At 41.9% G+C, this 21,622-nt stretch overlaps 1 protein-coding gene across 3 annotated transcripts in view; it reads right to left on the reverse strand.

Annotated features, from left to right (window-relative positions):
* CCNB2 (cyclin B2) overlaps positions 1–13,325 on the reverse strand; it is a 29,139-nt gene extending 15,814 nt beyond the window's left edge. For 2 of the 3 annotated variants that reach the window (XM_045059244.1, XM_019832341.3), the window contains exons 1-3: positions 13,137–13,325; positions 10,712–10,840; positions 10,499–10,609 (exon numbers count right to left, since the gene is read on the reverse strand). In XM_045059244.1, the coding sequence (XP_044915179.1) occupies positions 10,499–10,609; positions 10,712–10,840; positions 13,137–13,160 (264 nt within the window). In that variant the 5' untranslated portion in view covers positions 13,161–13,325. The remainder of the gene's footprint in view (positions 1–10,498; positions 10,610–10,711; positions 10,841–13,136) is intronic. The other variant, XM_003987096.5, reaches the window with a different exon arrangement.
* Positions 13,326–21,622: the final 8,297 nt, after the last annotated feature.

A 21,622-nucleotide genomic window follows, 5' to 3' on the forward strand; every position in this document is an offset into this window, starting at 1 on the left:
CACTTTTTTTTTTTTTTTAAAGATTTTATGTATTGGGGCACCTGGATGGCTCAGTCGGGTGAGCGACCAACTCTTGATTTAGGCTCAGGTCATGATCCCAGGGTCGTGGGATCAAGCCCCGCATTGACCTCTGTGCTGAGCTTGGAGCCTACTTGAGATTCTCTCTCTCTCTCTCTCTCTCTCTCTCTCTCTCTCTCTCTCTCTCTCCCCTTCTCCCCCACTCATGCTTGCTCTCTCTCTCTCTCAAATAAAAATAAAAAATAAATAAAAATAAAAATTTTGTTTTTAAGTAAACTCTACACCCAACATGGGGCTTGAATTTCCAACCCTGAGATACACTCACTCCACTAAGTCAACACTCCACTGACTAAGCCAGTCAGGCACCTAAAAAGGCACCCTTCTTTTAAAAAGTGTGAATAGTTGTGCTTATTTCCCTTTTATATCTTGTTTTTGTATTAAGGATAGTTAAGCCATAAAACATTCTTATAGCTGAATACTGACTATTGTAGAGGCCACTTTTATGCAACAGGCTTGAGCAATGAAACTTGATCAAGGTAAAAGGGCCCACAGTGACCACCAAGCTGAGTGCAAACAAGCAATGGAAACGGGCTCATTAAGCAACTCACCATAGGCTCTAACTGACCAGTTACAACCAGGCACAGTTCCTAAGATTACCAAAAAAGGGAAAATTCCAAAAGTCCCATACTCCCTCACTCCGCCCTTTAACTGTGGCCCCTCACCAACACCTCCCCACAGACAGTCTCTCCTTTGCTGTCCTGCCCAACCACTCCCTTGCAGTGTATTTTTTTTTAATTTAAGTTTATTTATTTAGTTTGAGAGAGAGAGGGAGAGTGCAAGTGGGGGAGGGGCAGAGAGAGAGGGAGAGAGTGAATCCCAAGCAGGCTCTACACTGTCAGCACAGAGCCCAGTGTGGGGATTGAACTCACAAACCCTGAGATCAAGAGCCAAAATCAAGAGCTGGGCACTTAACCGACTCAGCCACCCAGGTGCCCCTCCCTTGTGGTGTATTTAATAAACTTTTCTCTCTTCTGTTCTGCCTTGGGTGAATTCTTTCACCACCCATGCCACCAGCCCCCACCCAAATGTCCCATGTTTGATGGCACCCCCATCCAATCAGAGCGACCCACAACTACTACTGAATTTAGTGTTTACATCAAATCATAAGTCTAAAACCTCATCTGAATTTCTAACTCTGACTCCCCAGCAGCTCTCCTCAGTGTGCATCTATCTCTGCTACACCCTGTTTTAATGTGTGCTCTGACATTCCTCCAATTGACTGGGGCTCCTTTTGGACAGAGCTGGCGGCTCATTCAACTGGTTTCCCCAGTACTCAGCAAACAATGTGGCTAGGACAAAGCCTTCTTCCTTTCACACAACTCAGTGTTTGCCAAAGCCTCTTTGGTCAGCAAAAAAATAAATAAAATAAAACAGCAACAACAAAAACACTGTTTTCTCCCAAAATTGCAGGATAATAAGCTTCTGCAAACACCTGTGAACAGCGGAAACCCTTTCAAGTTCTCAGCCAGAGCCCTTTGTGATTCAGTTGCTTCATCTGCTATGAGGAAAGAAACCTGCCCTCCAGTTTTGCAGAGGACAGTATGGATTTGGCTGGGAACATCTGCTTTCATGAGCACACGGCTTATAAATTTTCCAGGGCTCACTGCTGCTAGAACCCTGTGCTCAACTGGCATTTCCACACCTCCAGGGACTGGCTATAAAGGAGCAGCAATGACTGCAGATACAGCAGATGACAAAGTAAAAGCCAAAAGGCTGATCAGAGCCAGGCAGGCAGAGAGGCTCATCTGCCAGCATGAGGGGACTCCCTCTAAACTGTGGACTTAATCATCTCTTCTACGTTACATTTCTCAGAGAAACGTCTATTTGAATTGGAAGTAAGTATTGTTCATTAATCCCTGACATCTAATAAAACGAGAAGCACATTTTAGCCACAGAAGTGATATTTGTATCAACTGAGTTACAGGTCCATAATTCTTTATCTGAATCAACACAGTGGCCTCAATTTTGTCAGGAAGCTAGAGCAAAAGGAGTCACCAAGGAAATGCAGGGTAACTCAGAAAGAGTGGAGTTGCAGAGGTCATAGGAAGAAATTTCTCCTCTGTTTTGTTCATAACATTTTTGGTTTTTTTCTTTTAATTTCCCTTCTTCTCCAACTGGAAGATTAATATGTACCTATGGTGAAAAGACTGAAAATTTTAAGCCAAACATCATACGCAACAATAACTGATGTGGCAAACAAAGGCAAAAGAAGAAAATTAAACTTCCTTTCAACTTACAGCACATTGACAAGTCCCTGAGATAGGCAGAGTGACCTTCGTCTGCAAACTCAGCAGCCTTGATGTTGACACTGTGCTAAGGGCAAAAGGCAATCTTAGCCCAACCTCCTAGGAACCCATAAGTCTACTTTAACATGTAGAAATTCCTTTATCTCTACCCCCGCCCAACAAGATATATGTTGGCAATCATACACACTCCAAGTTTATGGCCCCCTGACATACATCTGAAGGGTCTCATAACTGAGCTTTTTACTAAATAGTAACGAATGACCTTTCCCTAACAGCAACTAGTCCCTCAAGGTCCTTAAAGCCAGAGACTTACCCTATCCCTAACCCCCTCCCAACTTGCAAGCATATAATCTTTCCCCGGTTGCATCCCCAGTGCAGCTCTTTCTGCCCACAGGTCCTGTGGTGGTTTAATAAAACCACCTTTTTGCACCAAAAATGGCTCAAAAATTCTTTCTTGGGCTCCTAACCCCATTTTTCACATCATTTGGTGTCCAACATGGGACTGAGCCTTCTCATCTGGACTCTGAGCCTCAGTACCAACTTGGTATTTTCTCTTTTCCTTTACTTTCATTTCAGGGGCTTTTCAAAGAGCATAGTCTTATTGGAACACTTTCAAGTCAATTACTCAGGCTGCAATCCTCTAGCCCGTGGCTACTCTACAGGGAGGAGAAAGCCTACCTTTTGGCTGGAAGTTAGTACCATGGCATGGCATGGAATGGTAATAAGACCCAGAAACTTGATGCCCTCTCTTTATTTCTGTCCTTATGCAAAGCTGCCTGTCTTGGGCACGGGACAGCCACCCAAGCGACTAGCATGGCTGCCATCTTAGGACTCCTGTGTGAGGTTCCCTCCTCACTGGTCTCAGGTGATCTTCTCCATATCTCCGTATCTCTGGTCTGGCTGCAAAATGTCCACTCAGAGCCAGCCGAAACCAGTACCCGATTGAATTAAAGACCAACTGAGGACTGTCTCCTGGAGAAGTTGGCTGTAAAGACTCCATGTGTTGGAATGTCGCTTAGACCATGATGGATTTCTTTCTTTACTGTTCTCCCAACTAACTACTTGAACTACAAAACTGGGTAATTTCCCCTTGTAAAACTTTAGTGTTTTTCATGGGTTAAAAGCGGCAGGTTCCTCAAGGCAAGTCAAACTAAAGCAGGGCCTTCACAGCATTCTTGTCAAGGCAAGGTCAACTAAAGCATGGCCTTCACGGCATGTTCTTTAAGGCACAGCTTTCAAGGCATGGCACAGTATTGTGGTCCATATGCCAGACACCCATTTGTAGCCTAAGAGGCAATGGGGAAGCAGAGGACACTAGCATCACTTCCACAGGGCCTTTCACAGGGCTTTTTAGGGCAGCACTGCCTTCAAGGCAAAGGAGTATGGTAATCAATAGCAATTTTCATTCCAGGGATGCCGCAGGTCACTTTGGACACCCAGAACCTTTGACATATCTTGCGTGGGATGCCACCTGGGAGTCAGGGGGAAATTTTGGTAGTGGACCCTCTTTGCTTTTCTAGGAGCATGGGAGCTTCTTCAGTCCCCAAGGATTCTCTTGGAATGCCTTTTAACCCACTGGAAACAATTCAGATTGCAAAATTTAGGAAAGGACTGATATTCTGTAACACTCCATGGCCTTAGTAGGATCTATTGGTTATATCTCTTATGCAAGAAGCAGGACAAATGGACTGAAGCCCCCTGTGTCCAGGCTTTTATGGCCCTAAATCAGGATCTGGACCTTAGGGCCTCTTGCAGAATGTGTCTAACCACCAACCAGGTTAATAAATCTCCTCTGGACATATTGGATGATGATCGTCTGAATAGGCCCATTCCTCCTCATAAGCCTACACTGCTAGAGGAAACTCTAGCAATGATTCCTCATAATTAGGATACTGTTAAGGCTGGGCCTCAAACAAAGAAGGCTTCTTGATGGTTTTATTCCTTAGTCACATTTGTCCCAGGGACTACCTCTTTTGATGTCCAGTTGCAAATAGAGGCTTTAACCTCAATTTTGAGGTCGAAGAAGCCTCAAAACTTACTATGTGACAGTCCCTGACAGTAATGACTCTACATCAGGTCCAGAATGTCTTAGAGACCCAAAGGCTACCAATGGATGAAGGGAGGTCAACTTACTAAATACAGACTATGTTTAGAGATACATCTGAAATAAAACTTATCAAATTTTAAACCCAGATACTCTTTGCCTGAGCCAGATCATCATACTTCTGTGTTAGAACATGACTGCTCAGAGATTATTGATCTTGTTTATTCTAGCCAATCAGAGTTGAGATTTCCCTATTGAAAATGCAGTAGTTTCTAATGGCAGTAGTTTCACAGAAAAAAGGATAAGAAAAGCTGGGTATGCTAAAGTCAGTCTAACTCAGACTGTGGAGTCCAAAGCCCTCCAGGCAAATACACCTGCCCAAAAAGCAGAGTTAATATCACTCATTCATGCTTTACAATTGGCAAAGGGCCTCAAAATTATTATCTTTACTGACTCTAAATAGGCCTTCCTAGTCCTACATGACCACAGAGCGATTTGGAAGAAAAGGGGATTATAATCAAGCCATCACTCTCTAATCAAACATGGCCCCCAAATTATTACTCTTCTTGAGACTGTACACCTACCTAAGGAGGTAGCTGTAATTCACCTCAAAGGACATCAAAAGGATATGACCTTAGAATCTATAGGTCATAGATTCTATGCCAACAACTTGGCAAAAGTTTTATACCAGTCTCAACTGCAATAAAGTCCATAACTCCAGGGACACCTGGATGGCTCAGCTGGTTAACTTCAGGTCAGGTCACGATCTGACAGTTCATGAGTTCCAGCCCCATGTCAGGTTCTCCGCTATCAGCACTGAGCCGTCAGATCTTCTGTCCTCCTCTCTGCCCCTCCCCTGCTCACATATGTGCTCTCTTTCTCTCTAAAAAAAAAAAAAAAAATCCATAATTCCAGTCTATTCAGACCAAGAAATTCACATAGCCCAAGAACTGAGGATATTTAAAAGAAAAAAAATTGCACAGGACTAGCTTGTTAATAATAAGGGGAAAATCTTTATCCACCCACCCCCTGCCAAATAACCAAGAGAAGGTAATATAAAGTGTATTCCAGGCTACTGATTTGAGTAAAAAGGCCACTGAGGTGACAAAAACCTTGCTAGAAGAAACTGCCCTAGTTTTGGATTCCCCTGGTCCCTACAAAGTAACAATGGACCATCTTTTTATCACATAAATAACTGAGCAAATAGTTTGGGCCTTTAAAAATTACTATTTACATTCAGCCTGACAACCACAGTCCTCTGGAAAGATGGTCCTCCAAAATCGAATGGCCCGTGAAATCCTGCCTACTGTTCAACGAGGCCCAGAATTAGATGACTGGCTCCTAAGGGACCCAGTGGCTATGCAGCTCTAACTAGTTGCCATAGCTTCCCCCACCCAGGCTGGATAGGCCACTGTACTCTGGGTTTTGCCCGAATGCACGAATGCATTATTAAAACCTTCACCAAACCAGCCAACCTTCCAAATTTAAAACAACAGTGGACACAGGGGCACCTAGGTGGCTAAGTCGAGCAAGTGTCCAACTCCTGATTTGGGCTCAGGTCATGATCTTGCAATCTTGATCCAGTGTGGATCAAGCCCCACACTGGGCTCCACGCGGGCAGTGCAGAGTGTGCTTGGGATCCGCTCTCTCCCTCTCTCTGCCCCTCCCCCACTCGTACTCTCTCTCTCTAAATAAATAAACTTTAAAAACAACAACAACAACAACAGTGGACACGCTGTGTGTTTCATTGGTATGACCACCTAGCATCCATCTTTGTTACCTCTTTAGGACTGGAGGATATTGTTTGACACATGGAAGTTCTTAATAAACATAGTCAAAGCCCTAAATGACACTCAAAATAGCATTTCCCTATTAAATACTGACGTAACACAGATGTGTAAAGCAGTTTTACAAAACAAGATGACATTAGATGTTTTAACTGCTGCACAAGGTGGAACTTGTGCTATTCTAAAAACAGAATACTACGTATACATTCTAAATTACCACAAAAATATTTCTGGGTTTCTAACTGACATGATCACTCAAACTGGTGCCTTAAAGGATCCCTCTCTTCCCTTTAATGATTGGTTAAACTCCTGGACTGGAGGAGGATTTTTGTCAACTATCAAAGGACTCTTATTTGGGCTTCATTTTCTTTTTGTTAATTTTAATCATGTTTTGCTGTTTTCTCCCATGTCTCTTCACCTGGTGCTGAGACTCCTTCATTACCATAACTTGAAGCTGACAGATGATCCTTTCCACTCAGAAGATCCATACATGTGGTCTCCCTTGGATTCAAAGGCCTCTGCCATATATATATATATATATATATATATATATATATATATATATATATATATATATATCCCCAATTGACCACTGTTGACCCATAGGTAAGGACATCTCTATGCTACTCATTCAGGAGGAAGAAGTTACAGAAGATAAGACCTTCCACCCTTAGCAACCTTGAAGATTTAAGGGTCAAAATTGTTCAGGGGGAATGATGTGGGATATAAAGACAAAAGAAGAAAATTAAATTTCCTTACAACTTACAGCACATTGACAAGTCCTTGAGACAGGCAGAGTGACCTTCCTCTGGGAGCTCAGCTGCCTCAGTGTTGACACTTTGCTAAGGGCAAAAGGCATTTAAGCTGATCCAGTAATGGAACTACTGGATATTTACCCAAAGAAGATGAAAAGATATGCATACCCCTATGTTTAAAGCTTGTTTATTTATTTGTTTATTTATTTTTGAGAGGGGGGAGGGTCAGAGAGAGAGAGAGACAGAAAGAAAAATATCAAACAGGTTCTGCACATCAGTATGGAGCCCGCCTTGGGACTTGAATCCACACACCACGAGATCATGACTGGAGCTGAAATCAAGAGTCGGTTGCTTAACCGAGACACCCAGGTGTCCCATGCACCCCTACGTTCACTGCAACATTATTTACAATAGCCAAGATATGGAACCAACCCACATGTCCATCCATAGATGGATACAGATGTGGTGTACACACACAAATACACACACACACACACCCCTGACACACATAGGAATATTACTCAGCCATAAAAAAAAAAAAAGAATAAAACGTTGCTATTTGGAAGAACATGGATGGAACCAGAGGGTCTAATGCTAAATGAAGTAGGCCAGAGAAAGACAAATACCATGTGATTTCACTAATACGCAGATTTTAAGAAATGAAAGAGAAGCACCTGGGTGGCTCAGTCGGTCAAGCGGCCGACTTCGGTTCAGGTCATGATCTCAGAGGTTCGTGGATTCAAGCCCCACCTAGGACTCTGTGCTGACAGTTCAGAGCCTGGAGCCTGCTTCAGATTCTGTGTCTCCCTCTCTATTTGCCCCTCCACTGCTCACCATCTCTCTCGAAAATAAACAAACATTTAAAAAAATTAAAAAAAAAAAAAAGAAAAGAAAAACAAAACAAACGAACAAAGAAAAAAGATATGGAGCATGTGGCTGGCTCAGTCAGAAGAGCATGTGACTCTTGATCTTGGAGTTGTGAGTCAAGTCCCATGTTGGGTGTAGAGATTACTAAATAAGTAAGTAAATAAGTAAATAAGGGAAAAACAAAAAAGAGACAAACAAAAAACAGGCTTTTAAGTATAGAGAACAAACTGGTAGTTGCTAGAGGGGAAGTGGGTGGGGGATGGGTGAAATAGGTGAAGGGAATTAAGGGTACACATATCATGAGGAGCACTGACTAATGTATGGAATTGTTGAATCACTATATGGTACATCTGATACTAATGTAACACTCTGTTAATTTACTTGAATATAAATAAATAAATAACTTTAACTGATCTCCTAATATTTCCCTATTATATAAGAGATATTCATTTCAGAACTAATGAAAAGTCCTCGGTGTCCCTCTAATCATTTTCTTAGGATAAATTTTAAAAACAGGTATGGAGAATAACCATTTGAAATAACACTGCCAAATTGCCTTCCTGACAGGTGGGAGGAACCACATTCTAACAGCCACCCATATAAAATGCTGCATAATGGTCTGGAGATAAGGCTGAAAAGCTGCTTTGGGTTTAGCATTTAGGATGTCACTAGAAACCTTCAAGGAAAGGCCTATGAAAGGAAGGTCAGTCTTGAATATTTGTGCCGAGCTTTAGCTCTTGATCTGATGCTCTCTCCTGGCTTTCTAATAGCAACATGCTTGCAACCATCACCTGCAAGGAGAAGGCTCACAAGTCGGCCCCTCTCCTTCAGATGTTGCTGGTGTATTTCTGACTGCATTTCCCGGCGGATGTTTCTGTCACCTCAACAAATCTAAAGCCAAATGAGCCGCCTTCCCCAGAACTTCCCATCCCTTTCCTGACTTTCCCATTATTTAAATTATTCCTTATTCTTATTCCTTTACTCCAAGCAACACAGCTAAAGAATTCCTTCTAAATACAGCACGATGTCCCTGAAAGGAGCGGGTACACCCCAACATATTCAATGTTGTTTCTTAGCACCTACAGACACTGGCATATATGGGTGAGTGCTTAGGGGTGATCTGAGCTAGTTCAAGACCCTCATCAGCTCTAGCATGGACAATTGCAATACCTCCTAATTTATGTCCCTTCCATGGCCAGTCTACACTGCTTTCATCATTTCCCACCTCCTCAAAACTTCCCTCACTGCCTAATGGGATAAAATCCAAGTTCCAAGGCTTTCAAATCCAAATGCAACCTTTTTCCCCAACTTTATTTTCTGCTTACTCACAAAAATCTTCTGACCCAGCTTAGATGTGCTGACTCTTTACCCACAGGACAAAATTATAGGCCTATTTCTGCTTTGGTGCCTTGATTCTTGTTGTGCTTTGTTCCCTATAAGGTGCTCTTTACTATTAGCATCTCCCTATCCTTAAAAATCCCACCTATGAAGTTTCCTCCAACCACTCCATCCCTTAGTGTTCTCTCCCTCCTGTACAAGCACCTTCTGAAAGATGGTACTTCCATCTACCCCAGACATTTGATGCTCAATCATCCATTGCCCAGGGGCATCTGGCATCATTCCCTGGGATTACTAATTTAATTTTAGGTACATATGCTCCGTCTGGATAAGAGAGATATCAAGGCAAGATATCTCTTTATCAGCCTTAACACTACTGGATGTGTTTATTAAGTGGTCAATACATATATTTCTCAAATATATCCAATGTGTTATTTTGAAAATTTTCAAACAATGTTATAAATGTTATTACTGTATATTATATATAGAGTAAAACCTTGGACTGCGAGTAACTTGTTCTGCAAATGTTCTGCAAGATGAGCAAACATTTCTAATAAATTTTCACTTGATAAATGAGCGATGTCTTGCAATACGAGTACTACGTGGTGCTGAACATCACATGATCACAACTGAGCCAATGGTTCTCATCTCTCTCACTCTCTACAGGATTGTGGGTGATGGTCTCCCATGCTCAGATGCTCAGTTTCAGGCTGTGGTGCTTAGCAGAAATCAGTGATTTTTCAGAACGTTGGAAGGTACCCACAACTGGTATCGGTGTATTTTTTGTCACTTCAAAGCACTTATGGACAGTTCTTTGCTTTTCCACACAAAAGTAAGCTTAGGAATGCTTTGTTTCATTCCAGGCCAAGCCGTCTGCAGACAGAGACCCCTTCCTCTGCTGCCTTATTGCTAGTTACATTGAATACAGTATATGACAAAAGTTTCATACTGTACTGCAGTCAACATCCATGCGAGAGTATAAAATGACCCCCTTGCAGGAAAATGGTCACAAGAAACGCAGTAAGGGGATCATTACGGTATGAACGAGTATGCACGCAGCCAAAATTGAATGATTTTATAAGAAGTCCACATCTGCATCTCATCTGCAGAGGAGGAAGAGAAAAAGGCAGAGGAATTCCTCACCTCAAATGAGATTAGGGAGATATATAAAATGTGGGGAAACAGTGCAAAATTTTGTAATGAATAACATTAAGGTACCATCACTAAAAGGATGGATATGTTCATTTTGTACTCTGCTGTTTCAAAGGAGAGCTCTAGTTATGAATGTTCTTCAAAAGTGGCAGCGATGACAACGGCGCCTTTGCAGTCTAGCCGAAAACAAGCTATTTCATTAGGTACATGTGTAAATACAAACCGTCCCACCTTTGGAGCCAACATTTCCATCTGTACTGGTTTCACGGAAGCAGTGGGTTTCAGTTGTTTGTTGACATTTGTTTTGGCGGGTTGAACAGGTATTTTGGTGTTCTGAGTTTTCTACAAGGGAAAAGAAATGTAACAGGACAAGAAAGTCAGTGGTGTTCCTCAGAAATACACAATCAGCCTAGTGTACACATGGACAGTCCTCATGGCTATTACCTTAGCTATGTGGGGAGGTCTGGTCGTAACTCTATTTCCAATTTCTTCTAAAACTGCCCGCCTCATTGTCACATGACTCTTAGCTTTAGAATTAACTCCCGTGTCAACATTCTCCAAATCAGTGGACACCTAAAAAAAGAGGGGAGAGAAAAAAAGAGTTAATGAGAAGTGAAGAAAACTTACAATACTTTGCTCATGTCAGGTACCAAATGCAGAACTGATTTGGGAAAGGTGAATTCATGGATATCTACTTGTAAGAGGGAGAAACTACATTTTAGAAAGTCTAAAAATGCTGAGGGATTGATCACATCACTCTTAATTAGGCAAATCACTTACCTAGCTTATCTGTAAAATACTCTCATTAAGAGATTAAGGGGGTGCCTGCGTGGCTCAGTAGGTTAAGTGTCCCACTTTGGCTCAGGGCATGATCTCACAGTTCATGGGTTCGAGCCCCGTGTCAGGCTCTGTGCTGACAGCTCAGAGCCTGGAGCCTGCTTTGGATTCTGTGTCTCCCTCTCCCTCTCCTTCTCTGCACCTGCCCCGCTCACACTCTGTCTCTCTCTCTCAAAAATAAACATTAGAAATAAATACTTAAAAAAGAATATTTAGAAATAGTTTTCACAGGTAAAATAATTTTACTCTAAAATTCAGACAAAGTTGAAATGGTATGAAATAAAAAACCATTGGATGACCTTAACCTGCTTTAGACAGAGTATGTTTAGAAACAAAACTTGCCAGAAAAAACAATTCATACAGACAAGTTTATTATAGAAGTGAACGTTTCATGAGAAAAAAAACAGCATGTCCTATCCCTAAAAACTGTGGGTCCTAAATTTTTCAATCCTAAAAAAATCTCCCAACAGGAGATTTGAATGGGCCTTCCACAATGGACGGAATGGACCTACCAGAACAGAGGGGCAGAAGAAAACTCAAGCCTTCCCTGAATAGAAAGAATTTGACTATGGGGGCGCCTGGGTGGCCCAGTAGGTTAAACATGGGACTCTTGATTTTGGCTCAGGTCATGATCCGAAGGTTGGTGGGATGGAGCCACAGAGGTCTCTGTACTACAGTGGGGAGCCTCCTTGGGATTCTTTTTCTCTTTTTGTCTCTCTCTGCCCCTGCCCTACTTGTGCTCACATGTTCTCATGCTCTCTCTCTCTCAAAATAAATAAATAAACATTTAAAAACAAGAATCTGACTATGGAAGAACTTCATGGGACAGATTAGACAAAAATTACTTGTCAGTTTAACTTACATCCACAAAAGGATAGGAATTAAGTACTGATTGTATTCATTCAATTTTTAGGATTCTCAAAAGCACACTCTTCAATTTTTTCCAGCAATAACTGCCAATTTTAAAAAGTATTTGAAATTTTAATGCTTATGTGTAATCTAAGTTTAAATCCACATGGAGGAGAAAACTGGCAGCTTTTAACCAGCCTTATAGCCAGGAAAATAGAACTCAGGTGTGTCAGGGCCCTCTATTTTTCAGCAAAGGAAAAACAGATCAGGTACAAGTCAAGCCCACAGGAAAACAAAACAAAACAAAACAAAACAAACATATATATATACATATATATATATATATATATATATATGTGTGTGTGTGTGTGTGTGTGTGTATATATATGTGTATGTATGTGTATGTATGTGTGTGTGTATATATATATATATATATATATATATATATATATATATATATATCTCCAAAACACCATTAACACTTGGATTTTTGCAAAGATGAAATAAATGAATCTGGACCCTTCTGTCTGCCATATTGTTCTACATTAAATGTAAAATCTCTTTTACACTTGATTGAAGAAATTGAATTTTTGAAAGGGACAAATCTGTACGTTAGTGAACTTAGCCTGGGAGACTTCCTATGCAGAAATAAATGGGAAACTTAGAGCGAAATGTGAAAAATCCTTAACTGTTACTTGATCAAACATTCAGAACACTTTACTACCTACAGCGTTTCTTCCAGTGCTCTCCATCCCCACCACGGAGTTTGAGAACAGGGAAGGCAATTACAACAACCTTTATTTAGCTAGCACTCTAACAACAAAGAGCACTACGGGATGGCTCGCTGAGAAGTCCAGTGCTGGAAAGGCTCACTTGACAGGTGCCACCTACGAGGCGCTTTCCTACACTTTCCCCACCCTAGGGCTGGGACTGGCCAGGGCGAAAGCGGGGAACCCTGAGCGGATCCCAGGAGGGGAGAGGCCCGAAAAGAGGACAGGCCGCAGGCCTCGGCCGCGGGGAAAAAAGGTAGCCCGGCAGAACGGGAAAGCGGCGCGGCGGTTGGGAGGAAGAAGCCCTGCGTAGAAGAGGGGGCAGCTAGAGGCGGGTGAGGGGGCTGCTCCGCCAAAGCCCCTGGTCAGTGGCGGGGGGGAGGTGGGGGGAGGAGTCGGCTGGGCCCACTCACCGTCGGGCGTCGGAGTAGCGCCATGGGGGAAGGGACAGGCAAGAGTGCCAGCCCGACCCAGGGAGGGACGAGGACCGGAGATGGTGGACAGAAGCTTCCGCGGCGCCGTTAGCTCTGCACTCCAGCCTGCTCTGCTTAGGATCTTCGCAATGTCTCCTTGTTACGGGATTCAAATACCGCGCTGCTCGCGCCCCCATTGGGCGGCCTTACGTACGACGCGCTCTTCCTATTGGCTACGCAGAAGGCATTCCCGCAGGTGGATTGGCTGAATTTTCCAGACCCGTTTGGTTGTCATAATAACTGGTTGTTTTTTCCGCCTACTGGCTTTTTTTTTTTTTTTTTTTTTTTTAAATCTCGGTCTCTTCTCTAAAATCAACAAAAATAAAATGGTCTCATTAAGAAATCAGACAGACGTAGGATGCCTTTTCTTAATTTTGAGTAGGTCTCACCTAAGGATGTCTCTCTACGTTTGTACTGGCTGGGCGGAAGTTCGTTCTAGGGAACACACTGGAAATGCCATTTCCAACCTTTATTCCTGTTAGGGAAATTTCGAGTTAGAGCTTAGGTTGTGTTGTCCTGGGTGGTGGAATAGACGTCTCTGGGCGGTTCCGGGCAGCGCTGTTAGGTGGTTGAGACTTAAACGTGTGTTAAAGGAGTGGAAATTGTGACATTTACTCAAAAGCTAAGACTCCCCAGGTGCCTGGGTGGCTCAGTTAAGCCTCCCACTCTTGGTTTCTGCTCAGGTCGTGATCTCGGGGATTCCTGAGTTCAAGTCCCTCGTTGGGCTCTGCGCTGACAGCGCGGAGCTTGCTTGGGATTCTCATTCTTTCTTCCTCTTTCTTTGTCCCTCCCCAACTCACGCTCTTTCTCAAATAAGTAAATTTAAAAAAGAAAAGAAGAGCTAAGACTCCAAAGGTAGCGGAAAATAAAAGGCAAATGTGATTTTTGTGGTTCCTGATTCATGTAAGCTCTCCAGCATGTTGCCACCACCTAGCACATTTTCCCTATGTATTATGGTTGGTGTTCAATAAATATTCCTCAAATAAATGGCCCTATGATGTGTAGAAGATTTTAAAATGAGAAAGAAGGTGTGATCCAACCTTGGGCAGAAGAGCGGGAGGATCAGGTCAAGACAAGAAAATAAAAAAGGAAAAAGGGAAAGGAACAGGAAAGAAGAGAGAAAAGAAAAGTCCAATGGCCCACAGTAAAGGTGGTGGAATGATAATTGATAGCAGCCTCTATTTGAACAAACTTTCCCACCTGTTCTACTCTTGGAAAAAAATGGCTTACCTCTGTGACTGGGGTACTAATGAACTTTGAATGAAGTTAAGTAATCTGGATCAAATTCTGCCCTTGCCCTTGCATCTGACATTTCTAAACCTGTTTCTTCTTCTGCAAAACAGGAATAATTGCAGCTACTATGTGGCATGGAAAGAAGTGATGACTAAAAATTAGGTATGCAGTGAAAAAGTCTTAGGAAGGAAAAATAGATGTTTAATGCGCTGAGGTTGTGAGATTATGTTTTTACTTGTTATAATATTGCGATGTTATCAAAAGCTACAATTATGAAAATAACAATCCTGACCCTCTCACAGGGCTTTGTAAACAGGAATGTCAACGTGAATGGTAAAGTGCTTTTATTAACTGACTTTACATTGTCAAAATTGAATAATTTAATCCATATTAGATTGTATTTGCATTAAAAATGGAAGTAATATTTCTTTTGTATCCTTCACTGCAACTAACCTGGAACTTTACAAATAAACTTTTTGATTCAACCTTTTGTTTAATGCATTGTGGTCCAGATGTATTTTTTAAGTAGTCTACACCCAATGTGGGGCTTGAACTCAGGACCTGCAGATCAAGAGTCACAAGCTTGGTGGCGCCTGGGTGGCTCAGTTGGTTAAGTGTCCAACTCTTGATTGTGGCTCAGGTCATGATCTCACAATTCCTGAGATAGAGCCCCGCGTTGGGCTTTGTGCTGACAGGACCCTGCCTGGGATTTTCTCTCTCTCGCTCTTTCTGCCCCTCCCCTGCTCATGTTCTCAATAAATAAGTAAGCTTAAAAAAAAAAAAAAAGTCACAAGCTCTACCAACTGAGCCAGCCAGGTGCCCCTAGTCCTCCTGTATTTCCTGTTCCTTCCTGTCTCACATAACATTTATTGGTCACACTTCCTATATATTAATTTACATTAACTTTCTTGTTGAGTCCTCATAACAATATTGATAAATTAGGTAGTATCCCAAATTTTGTGTCATTTTTTTATTGGGCTATAATTAACATACATCAGTTTCAGATGCACAACATAATGATTAGGTATTTGTATATCACCACAGCAAGTCTAGTTAACATCCATCACGTATTATCCCAACTTGACAGATGACAAAACTAAGGCTCACAGCAGTTAAATGTCTTGGCTGCAATCATAGGGCTTCTGTGTTTCAGAGCTAGGATTTGTACTCAGGTCTGTGCTCTTCCCACTGTATTTACTGCTGTCATTCTATTTACATTTGGCAGAGTGGGGAAAGTTTGAAACAGTCATCAAAGGAAATCAAATATTAAATTTACCAAAAAGAAATTTCTTGGAGGCCAATAGTAAAATTCTATATCATCAGTTCCTTTTAATGTTTTTATTTTTTTAGAGAGCATGAGAGGAGGAGGGACAGAGAGAAAGGGGGACTGAGGATCTGAAGCAGGCTGTGTAGTGACAGCAGAGACTGATGTGGGGCTTGAACCCACAAATAGTGAGATTGTGACCTGCGTTATAGTCAGACAGTCAACCAACTGAGCCACCAAGGTACCCCTGTTCACTTTAATTTCTTGGTCAACTACTGCTTCAAACACATGTACATATGAACTCCAGTGGATATAGGGTAAAGGGAGATTATTGTAGACAGAGGGTGCACGCCAAGCAAAAGCACAGACCACTAGTACTGAACTGCCCAGGTGTCTGCCCCTTCACCAGCTGATTTTTTATCAGAACCCAGCAATCTTCCTAATATACGACCATGTTCTCCCCCTCAGTTGCCCTTATCCCATTTGTCACCCACCCCACCCATTTCTGCCTACCTCTTTCTGATTTCTTCTTTTCTCTCAACTAGCCAAGACTAGCAAAATATATTTGCTATACATTAACATTAAAGTGTCAGTTTGTGCAAGGCACTGCAGGGAACACAGAGAAGAATAAAGTATGAGCCATGCCCTCAAGTTCAAAACAGTGAAGGGGAGACACTTAGGAACAAAATTATTACAAGAGGCAAAATACAAGAGGCAAAATACTTCACAAAGGTGAAGACTGATTCCGGGTGGATGAAGGATGGCTTACTAGAAGGGAAAAGTTTGAGCTGAGCTTTGAAGAGTTAGAATTTAGCAGGCAGGGACAGGAAAGGTGTTCAAGAAGTGGGAGCAATGAGAAGAAATCTGTGGAAAAACACGTACTCTGAGGCATTTGCATCACAGAAATGTTAAAGATAAAGCTGCAGGGGCACCTGGGTGGCTCAGTTGGTTAACTGTCTGACTCTTGATTTCAGCCCGCGTCATGATCTCACAGTAGGTGAGATTGAGCCTCGCATCCAGCTCTGTGCTGACAGAGTGGAGCCTGCTTGGGATTCTCCCTCCTTCTCCCTCTGCTTCTCCCAAACGTGTGAGCACGCACACACACACTCTCTCTCTCTCCCTCTCTCGAAATAAATGAACATTTAAAAACAAATAAAAATTTTTTTAAAAAAAGATAAAGCTGCAAAAGATCCAGAAAATGAGGAATCATGGGACGTTTTTAAGAAGGATAATGACTTGGTGAGAGCTTTGTTTTAGAAAGCTGACCTGTTGTGCAGCATGAAGGATGGATTATAGTGGATTGGAAAGTTAAAGGTTTCCCTGGTGAGAGGGAACAAAAATTTGATTCGGATGAGTGTGAAAAATGAAAAATGGAAACAGGTATGAGAAGCAATTTTGGAGAAATGACAGAACCTTGAGAAATAACTGAATGTGAGTGACAGAAAATAATTGTAAAGCAACAAAAGTTTTTTTTTTTTTTAATTTTAAATAGACAAATCATCCAGTTTTTTTTTTAAATGTTTTTATTTATTTTTGACACAGAGAGAGACAGAGAATGAGCAGGGGAGGGGCAGAGAAAGAGGGAGACACAGAATCCAAAGCAGGCTCCAGGCTCTGAGCTGTCAGCACAGAGCCCAACACGGGGCTCGAACTCACGGACCGTGAGATCATGACCTGAGCTGAAGTCGGATGCTCAACCGACTGAGGCACCCAGGAGCCCCAACGTAAAAGTTTTGAGTGGTTATGTTAAGATTTTCTCTCAAGAAAAACTTGGTTTTATCCAAACCAAGTTATAAAGGAAAGAAATAACTTCTCTTGCTAATTTTCTTGGGAGGGGGAAGCATCCATCTTGATATCTTTCATGTTAAGCAAAAGGTCAACATTATCCATCCCATGAAGGTAACTAGGTAATCTATTACTGGCTGAACAGGATGCATGCATATGTCCCAGTCTAGGGCCTATGAGCTTGCTCAGGAGTAAGAAGACCCAGAGAGGGGAAACCAACAACTTTCTAGCGCCTCCATGGGCCTCCATTCAAAATGATTCTTTAAAATCTGGACCTCAAGCTTGTGATCTATCCAAGTTGTTTTGTTGTTGTTCTTTGTTTTTAAGTAAGTTTAATGCCTTCTATAAGCAAGGCACAGTGCCTACTACTTAGAAGGGGAAAAAAGGCATAAAAACTGGGTGCCTGCCCTCATGGTGTTTACAATATAGAGATAAGGTAGATGAGAGGATAACAATAGAATTTACTCATCCTTAGAGAGTAAAAAGGTACAAGTTCTGTTGAAGATAATAAACCACTAACTCAAGAGATGTAAAATTATGCTGTTCAATTATTCACACATTTCCCTATTCTCTATTATGACAGATAAATATTGTGAAGAACTCTAATTTTTGAATCAGAGCCTATTAGCTTTGGTAGAATACTGAGGAGCTGCAGAGTACAGAGTGTCCCGGCTGGAATATCAAGTGACTTTTCAGTGACAGCCCCAATTCTGGACTTACCAGTACCTGTGGGGTGTGCAGGCCTACTCAGATCTGAGAGCCAATCCCAGTTTCACAGAGATGACAGAGGGAAGACTGTGTCTCATTTCCGTTCACTCTGTAATCCTTTTCTGATTCCTTCTCCTTCTCCTTCTCCTTCTTCTTTTGTAAGTAATCCCTACACCCAATGTGGGGCTAAATCTCACAACCCCAGGACCAAGAGTTCCATGCTCCACCGACTGAGCCAGCCAGGCACCCCTCCAATTCATTCTTACTCCTATTTGCACAACTGTTCTTTATGAAACCTCTGCTCCCTTAGAAAATACCATCATTCCAAGACCTAACACAATAGCATGAGTTGAATTCAGGTAATTTTGTACTTTTTCATGCTTGGATCACACCTGGAGTAATGATTATTTCTAGGTATCATACTTAAAAATTTTTTTAATCTTTATTTATTTTTGAGAGAGAGAGACAGAGTGTGAACAGGGGAGGAGCAGGGAGAGACACACAGAAACCGAAGCAGGCTCCAGGCCCTGAGCTGTCAGCACAGAGCCTGACGCGGGGCTCGAACCCATGAACCGTGAGATCATGACCTGAGCCAAAGTCGGACGCTCAACCGACTGAGCCACCCAGGCGCCCCGATAGGTATCATACTTTAAAAAACATTAATAAACAATAAGTATCCAGAAAATGGTGACAAGAATAGCTAAGATGCTTAAGATCCAGGTTAAACAAAGTCAAGGGGACTAAGGATATTTCACTTGGGGAAGATCTAAAAAAAATCAAAATAGCTGTCCTATACAATCTGAAGATCTAGCATATAGGAAGAAACCGGATCTTTGCATTACTCTAGAATATATAATAAAGAATAACAGTAATGGCTTATAAAATAAGTGTGCATCTTAAATAAGTACATATAACTAGAGGCATGATCGCTGCATTAGTTAGGGGTCTCCGGAGAGAAGGGGGAGGGAGGGGAGGACAGAGTAGGGGAGGTAGAAGGAAGGTAGATTATATGGTATTGGCTCACATGACTAGATAGATATAAATGGTATTGGCTCACACAATTATGGAAGCTGACAAATCCTACAATCTCTAGTCTGCAAGCTAGACACCCAGGAAAGTCATTACTGTAGTTCCAAATCCAAAGACTGGTAGGTGAGAGACCCAGGAAAAGCCCATGTCTCAGTTTGAGTCTAAAGGCAAGAGAAAAACAGATGAGCAAGAAGAATTCTCATGAGAGACAAGTTTTTTGTTTTTGTTTTTTTTCTATTCAGGCCTTCAGCTGATTGGACAGGGTCCACCTACATTAGGAAAGGCAATCTGCTTTACACAGTCTACAGATATGCAAAGGTTAATCTCATCTAGAATCACCCCCACAGATATACCCAGAACGATGTTTGACCAAATGTCTGGGCGCTCCAGGGTACAGTTAAGTTGACAACATAAAATTAACCATCACAGTAATCACCTAACAAGAATATTGCAGAAAGAATTTCCCAATTACAGAAATACTTTGCTATCTCCCTCCCATAGGTTTCTTTTACTCAGATATCAGTGTAGAGAAGTTAAAGTTCTTCCACTACTGATTCCCCTGATGACTATGCTTGAGAACATAGGTCATTTTGCACACATGGCTTTTCCATATGCTAAAATTTGGTTTAGGAGGGAAAAAACTAAATGTGCCTAGGAAGTTTGTAGTAGTAATTCTAATAACGCAATAGGGCTCATTTTACCTAACTGTAATAGGTTAAAGATGGCTATAATTTGCTGCCACTTCTATTAACAGGCATAGCTGTCTCCCCTCCCCTTGAACCTGTACTAGCTCCAGGATGGCTTGCTTGCATGGCTGTTGATGGGAGGGTGGGGGGTGGGGAGGAGAGGTACTCTTGCCCAATAGCCAATAAAGAACCAAAGTTTCCTATCAACAGCCATGTGAATGAGCTAAGAAGCATATCACCCAGACAGGAAAGGCTTCAGATGACTGCGGCCCCAGCTATCATTTTGATTGTAACCTCACGAGAGACCCCTAGCCAGAAGTACCCAACTAAGCTGCTTCCAAATTCTGGATCCACAGAAACTAAGATGTTTGATGTTTAAGCCACTAAATTTAAATATTTCACAGCAATAGAGAATATAAAACTTTGGGGAGTATGTGGCTAATAGTGAAGTGCTAAGAAGCCAGGTACACCATAAGAACTTATTCTCTGAGCAAATACTAAGAGTATAGTAGTCTAGACAGCAGTTCAATAAAAGACATCCAATCCTTTTTATTTTTCTAAGTTTATTTACTTATTTTGAGAGAGAGCGAGCACAAGTGGGGCAAGGGCAGAGAGAGAAGGAGAATCCCGAGCAGCCTCCTCGCAATCAGTGCACAGGCCCAAGTCAGGGCTTGAACCCACAACAGTGTGAGATGACAACCTGAGCCAAAATCAACAGTCAGATGCTTGACCAACTCAGCCACCCAGGCGTCCCTCATTCCTTTTTAAAGGCAGGCCAGGATGCAGGATGGGAGACATACCACATCTCTTCCAATTTCCTTGTCTAACACTCTTCTTACATAGGCTCTTGAAAATGTAAAGAATAGAATCTCTAGGATAACAAGTTTGGAGCATCCCATATTATGAGAGAATTTCCACATATGTAAGAGGGAAAAGGGCAGGTCTTTGGGTCATCCTTGAACTGCCAGATTGGAAACTTAAGTGTCTTGAGTTATGCTACCAGTCACACAGGCAGTGGAAAAAATCAAGTTTTTTCTTTATGGAGCACAATGTATCAAATGATAATCTGCAGAATTCTACATTTTCCAAAGCTTTCCCCCTGCCCATGCATATATTTGAACATTACCACTAAAAGCAAAACTGATTTAGCAGTTTGTACTCAAGATTCAGCACAGCCCACAGTGAAAATCAGTATTTAGTGAATCCAATTCATTCTCTGTAGTGATGATAAAGAATTAAGAGATATGCAATTTGTTGGGACTAATCAAAGTATTTCCTGGAAACCCATACCTTCCACATGCTCTCTCAGTGATAGCTATTAGCCTAAAAATAAGCCTAGAAGAGGCTAATATAGGCGACTCAGTGGTATGTGCTTAATTAACCTTTAATGGGCACCAGGTTGCTGCATAACATGATTTGGTGAGGAGAAAATTTAGGGGAGAATGAGAAATTCTAGTTGTTAATTTCTACATAAAATTTTCCTTTTGATCAGAGAGGGCAAGTGGTTTGATATCATTTGCCAATTCTGATCCACTGGCAATGGCTGCCTAAAATACAGCACTGGATGGTACTGATAGGCAACTGTGCCCCTGTTGTGACTGCAAGGCAAGGGAATAAGGCAAATGTGCCAGGAATCCTCTATCCTTTGAGTAGAATAAAAATTCCAATCAATCAAAGTTCTAAAGAGGCTTGTTCTTTCTTATCTAGTAATTAGCTTCTTG

The sequence above is a fragment of the Felis catus genome, chromosome B3 (assembly GCF_018350175.1).
Source record: "Felis catus isolate Fca126 chromosome B3, F.catus_Fca126_mat1.0, whole genome shotgun sequence".
NCBI classification, from domain to species: domain Eukaryota; kingdom Metazoa; phylum Chordata; class Mammalia; order Carnivora; family Felidae; genus Felis; species Felis catus.